This window comes from Lactuca virosa, chromosome 4, assembly GCF_052849685.1.
Source record: "Lactuca virosa cultivar CGN04683 chromosome 4, Lactuca_virosa_CGN04683_v6, whole genome shotgun sequence".
Classification (NCBI taxonomy): Eukaryota; Viridiplantae; Streptophyta; class Magnoliopsida; order Asterales; family Asteraceae; genus Lactuca; species Lactuca virosa.
In genome coordinates, this window is record NC_136429.1 from 205,174,107 (window position 1) to 205,180,083 (window position 5,977).

The 5,977-nt window shown below is 33.9% G+C and overlaps 1 protein-coding gene across 1 annotated transcript; it reads right to left on the reverse strand.

Moving 5' to 3' along the window:
* Nucleotides 1-1,300: 1,300 nt before the first annotated feature.
* On the reverse strand, nt 1,301-3,279 carry LSM1B (Small nuclear ribonucleoprotein family protein). Its single transcript, XM_079044902.1, has 5 exons — nt 2,811-3,279; nt 2,144-2,212; nt 1,937-2,052; nt 1,771-1,833; nt 1,301-1,614 (listed from the first exon to the last, which is right to left on the reverse strand). Exons 1-5 carry the CDS (start codon nt 2,869-2,871, stop codon nt 1,537-1,539), a joined length of 387 nt encoding a protein of 128 aa, XP_078901028.1. The 5' UTR covers nt 2,872-3,279; the 3' UTR covers nt 1,301-1,536.
* Between the last annotated feature and the right edge of the window lie 2,698 nt (nt 3,280-5,977).

The window sequence follows — 5,977 nt, forward strand, 5'->3', positions numbered from 1 at the left end:
ATGATTTTAGACTATGTTTTTGTCATTTGGGTTTATATTCATTGGCATACAGTCTCTCAAAATCGGGATATCAAAGCTGAAAATTTTATATTTTTCAGCTTTTTTTATATTCTGTGATAGTTTTAAAACATACATATCTAATTCGTTTAAAGTCGGAATAGGATGTGGTTTTTTTCCAAAGTATAGTATAGAGTTTGTACATGATTTTAGACTTTAATTTTGACATTTTTGATTTCATATTCATTGATTTATAGTCTCTCAAAGTCGGAATATCAAAGCTGTGAATTTTCTGTTTTTCAGCTTTATTTTTGTATTTTGTAAACTTTTAAAACATGCATATTTAATTTGTTTGAAGTTGAATTATCATGAAGTTTTTTGCAATGTGTAGTTTAGAGTTTGTACATAATTTTAGACTATAAGTTTGTCATTTTTGGTTTAATATTTAATGATCTACAGTCCCTCAAAGTTGAGATATCAAGGTTGAAAATTTTCAAAGTTCAATCACTAAGTAATTATCAAAACATTCCGTTTTTCCCGGGTTTTCCGGTTCTAGACTCATTTTATCCGGTTCCATCCGACCCACTCTGATGTTTCCGGTTTTTCCTATTCTAGACCCACTTTACCCGGTACCTTACCCGTAATCGAACCGGAACCGTTTCTTATATACCGGTCCGGTTTTCGGTCCTGCAAAATCTCGTTAACCGGTTCCCGGGTTTTCTGGGTCTGGGTCTACCGGTCCAGGTTTGGACCCACTCTCATCTCTACAGGTAACAGTGTTCACACTGAAACATTTTACCAAAAATTAATGTTTTTTCGCAACTTACTAAAAATTGGTGCTTAAACCAAATATTTGAAATATATATTTCTTTTTTCGTAATTAATCATTTTTAACATTTAATCAACTCACCATCTAAACTTTCACACATATAGTCCTAATTAAAGTATGATTATAACAAGAAAGCCATATACGTTATTTATCCACTCTTACGATGACAGTAATATAACTCTTGCACGTGACCTACAATATAAAGTTTTACCATTATTGTATTTAACCTTACTGAGAGGTATTTGAGATATTGTAGCTTATAAGTTTCTCTACCTACTCAATTTAAAGCATTTTCTATTATTTAATAACTAATATGTTTAATACTACAGCGATAACTTTGTTTTTAAAAATCATTTAAAATGTTATATACGTTAGAAATACACTTAACCTAAATTTAACCCATTTAAGCTACTTTTTTATAATTATTTAACCCCTAAGGCCCCAATCCCCCTACTGTAAAAATGGCACTTCATGTATGCAAACAAAACAAATAATAATAATTATTTAAACATCATAAATCAGGGAATTAAAAACAAAGGCTTGACAATGTTACAAAAAAACTATGCAATTTATAATTAGAGACAAGAAAAAAAAAAACAGATGATCAAATCAAATCAAACCAGAGCATATCATCCACCACCCGCGATAATATTTGCGGAAGACATGGTTACAAAAACAGCAAATTACCATTATACCCCTCCTCCTCCTCCTTAATCCATATCAAGAAACTCCATCCTTTTTCTCATTGTACCCTTCAAATCCGAAGCCTCCCTCTCCACCTTCTGAGCCTATACACAACATATTATTATTATTATTATTATTATTATTATTACCTCTCAACATTTCATATTCTTTTATATTTTTTTTTTCTTTAATCATATACACAATTAAAAAAAAAGTATATAATAACATTAATAATTTAATAGCAACATTGCAACAGTTACCCTTTTTATCTCAGTTTCTGAAACACGAGTCATATGAGGGGGAAGTTCTTCCTTCTCCAATTCCTAACATTTCATGTCAACATATCATTAACAAAAATAACAATAATAATGATAATAGTAATAATAATAAATAAATAAATAAATGTTTAAATTTTATTCAGCATACCAGTTCGCCAATTAAGACAACATTTTCACCACGAATTACATAAAGACCTAATGGAATGTCACAATAAAGATCACCAACAATTACTCTTTCACATGCACCTTCAAGAACAGCATTTGCTAGATTTCAAAAAATAAAAAAACTCACTTGTAAGGTTTAATTATCATAGATTATTAAATAAAGTTTTGATGATTAATGAGAATTTGGTACCAAATTGATCAAAAGACCGAAGTATCCCCAATAGCTTCCTGCCATCTCGTAGCAATACAAGAAGCTTCTCTGTACAAAAAGGTAAAATTACATCGTTATACATGATAAAGTTAGTAACTTTTTTTTGTGAAAACTATTGTCTCCTTATTTTTGATTAAAATGTTTCTAGTAAGATAACAATTTGCACTTCTAATAAGATCAATAAAAGGATGCATTACACTATCAAACTTTAGTAATATGAAATATAATTGGTACAAGATAAGACTTGTAAATAATATCGTTACAAGAATCAACAATATTCTCTTTGTTTTTTAAGAATAATGACGTTAATTACCAAATCATATTGTCTATCATTTATATCGATATCTATAGTTTAATTTTCTTGAACGATTAACATCAAGCTAGAAAATAGATTGGGCAGAAAAAGCAGAGTAATTCATATGAAACAACCGAAATCTAATTATGATAGTAATATGCCCATTCCATTAACGCCATAAACGATGATAAGATTTAATTGGTGAGAAAAAAGGTATAACTTATTAGATGCATAACATCTGTAAATTCTACAGAGCTTAAAACACGAGAAAGATGTGAATCCAAGAAAGGGAAAACATCAAACTGAGTGAAATCAAGAGAATGTAAGAGTAAATCGAAATCAAGAACTTACTGTCGAGATAGCTTGCAAGAGAAGTTGACAGATAAATATCTTCAGGTCCTGCCCACGACATTGAATTCAAACTTTTCGGTATATGAAAAATCACCGAAAAATTCTTTGAAAAAACGAACAATTTTGCATTGGCGACAGCCTCTCGCTCTTAAGTCCTCGCCTTAAATTATACCCTACTTCTACAATTCTCCTATTTTCAGTGATGAAACAGCAAGACTAAAAAACCCTAGCCAAATCAGCGGAACTACTAAATCGATAGAAACCCCTGTAAGTATCCCCAAATCTTGAACTCAATACACACTCTCGAATTGTAAAACGTAAAGAAAGAGTGGTGGTCTTTTCTTTCAGATCTATCTATAAACCCTAAATTAACTAACCCCAAATCTGGGGGCGTTTGGAGGATATGAGGCGATGGGAGGGGAGCTGACCTGGTGACTCCCGTGGAGTTTAATATTTCACCAACAGTCCAAGTTGAGTCTTTTAGTTCAACAATTTTATTAATTGGACCTTGAAGATATCAAGTATTATCGATTCCTCCCTTTTGTTATAATAATGACAGTAGGATCTGGAATTCGAAAATCCATGTTCCTATTTATGTGGTCAGTGGAAAGTTGTCGAGAGCGAAATATTATTTATGATCATGGTTGAAAGATTGAATTAGGATAGAAATATCCTATTAAAATGAACTAGTCTTTAAGATTTGCTTATAAGGACTTGTTTGCATATTATTGTCGAAAGATTGAATTAGGATAGAAAGATCCTATTAAAATGAACTAGTCTTAAGATTTGCTTGTAAGGACTTGTTTGCATATTACCGTCGAAAGATTGAATTAGGATAGAAAGATCCTATTAAAATGAACAAGTCTTAAGATTTACTTGTAAGGACTTGTTTGCATATTACTCATTATAATTTGATATTCATTAAGACATATCGATAATGGAACCAACTTTAACTGTTAAGTGGTAACAATAAATCTTGTAGATGCAAAACACAACAATTAAGAATAAAATATCACAAGGTGTCTAACAAGAAGTTACTAACAAGGAGGTTCTGAGTTCTATCACAGGCAAATACTAACCCGCCGTTCTAAAAAAAAGAATAAAATATCTTAAGCAGTAAAGAAAACAAGATCATCGTGATCATGTACAACCAATGTTGTAAAAGCGTTCAACGGTAGCTAGTCGGTCGATTGGAGGTTAGGGGATTAATCGACATAGACGAGGATTAAGTGAAGACCTTAATTTATAAAATAATATTTAAAAAATAAATAAATATTACCAATATCTTAAAAAATAAGTAAATAACCATAAAAAAAACATAATCTATTTTTATTACATTTAAGTCACGAATCATCATACATTAAGTGTATAATTGGCGTTGATGTGAAAGTGCATAGAAACAATAAGTTGTAGATTTTATGAAGATAATAGAGAGGAAGTGAACTAATGATAAGTAAGAACTAGTGCTTTTTATTTACTTTTTTTTTTGTCTTTAATTTTGTTTTTTGTTTTTTGTTTTTTTTTTTTGTTTTTTGTGTTTAAGTTTTTATTGATTATTGGAGTTCTTTTTTTGAATTTTGTTGACTATTTTATTAGGTTTTGACCTTTTAATTTGGTTGGCAAATTTTTACCGATTGGGACCAACGCCTAATAAAATGACTAACTAGCAATAATTGTTGGATTACGAGCAATCAAAGATGCCACAAATGCGCACAACGGAATCATAATCTATTGAAACAAAACTAAAACAACCATAAAGGGTTACAAATACTTACATTTGTAGCATTTGATTGACGCGCTCTAGGTAGCTGATCAGATGTCTTAGGATCCAAAAGACAATCCCTTTAATGTAGTCATACACATGGGATACATCAAGCAACCTTGATAAGTCTGGATCAACCACCAATTGAAACCATAAACAATTAGGGTTTTTGATCGATGAACGTGGCGTGTGCAGGAGAGAGACGCGAAACATCAATAGGGATGATCCAAATTTCTTAGAAGTGTTAGAGGCTACTAAATTTCCTAGGTTTTTCCATTTGGGACCAACTCTTGAACGTGGTGTGTGCAGGAGAGAGACGCGATGTAACGCCCCGATTCCCAGGTATTGTTTAAATAAGAATTTAATTGGTTTCAAGGCCTACTCGACGAGTTGGTTGCCCTACTCGTCGAGTAGCAACGGGTTTGGTACGCGTGTTTAGTGACCTACTCGCCGAGTCCATGAAGGGACTCGACGAGTAGGAGCTGGCAGAGGAAACCCTAAATCCCGGGGTTTTGCACCCTATTTAAGGAAGCATAAGCCTCCTTTGGCTTCTTTGCAGTCCTTTGAGAACTCAGAAAACCCTAATTCATGTGGTGTGTCATTCTTGTGTGTGTAAAGCTTTGGAGAGGAGATCTTTTGAGAAGAGGAGCTTGGGGAACAAAAGGCTAGGAGCAAGGAAGTGTGAGAAATCAGAAATCTACCTCACATAACATCATTTGGAGGTATCAAGTCGTCACCTTTTCTCATTTTCCTTTCTAGACCTCTTTTGGTTGAGATCTAGGGTTTTTATGGTTTGGTTAAGATGGTAATGTGGGATATGAGCTAGATCTGAAGTTGTAACTTCAGATCTGTAACCTTCTTGGGTTCTAGAGTCATAAAGCTCCGATTTTGGTCATATATGAAACCTCTTTGAGTATGAAACCCCCATTGTAAGCTTGGATTTGACATTAAGAGCCTTTGTAGCTATGCATGCACGTAAAGTTTGCAAATTTACGTGAAAAGCACGCCTTAGAAGCTTGGATCTGTAGTTTGGAGCCGCTGCATGGCTCAAATGAATCTGTATGGCAAAAAGGGCTGAAGGGACTCGGCGAGTCATATGAAGATAGGCATGAACTCGGCGAGTTGGAAGAACAACTCGACGAGTCCAATGAAGATTGTCGTAGACTCGACGAGTGGATAAACAACTCGGCGAGTCCAATGGTGGTGCCGAGACGTGTTGCTACTGGATCCGGATAAGAATCAGGATCAGGATTGGGAGACGGAGGGTCAGAGGTGCCGATAGCACCTGGGCCCGTGGTACAGATAGGGACCGAGGAGTTGGATGCTAGGATCCGGGAGATTATGCACGACGAGATTGCCGCAGCGTTCCGAGCACAGCTGCCAGAGATGTTTGGGTCGATTAAGA

What these genes read in the sequence shown, in the direction of transcription:
- LSM1B (XM_079044902.1), bottom strand. Translation starts at nt 2,871, where the DNA reads ATGTCGTGGGCAGGACCTGAAGATATTTATCTGTCAACTTCTCTTGCA. An exon ending in TCGGTCTTTTGATCAATTTG is followed by an intron (nt 2,053 to 2,143) that starts GTACCAAATTCT and finishes TTTGAAATCTAG; the next exon opens with CAAATGCTGTTCTTGAAGGT. An exon ending in TTGTCTTAATTGGCGAACTG is followed by an intron (nt 1,834 to 1,936) that starts GTATGCTGAATA and finishes ATGAAATGTTAG; the next exon opens with GAATTGGAGAAGGAAGAACT.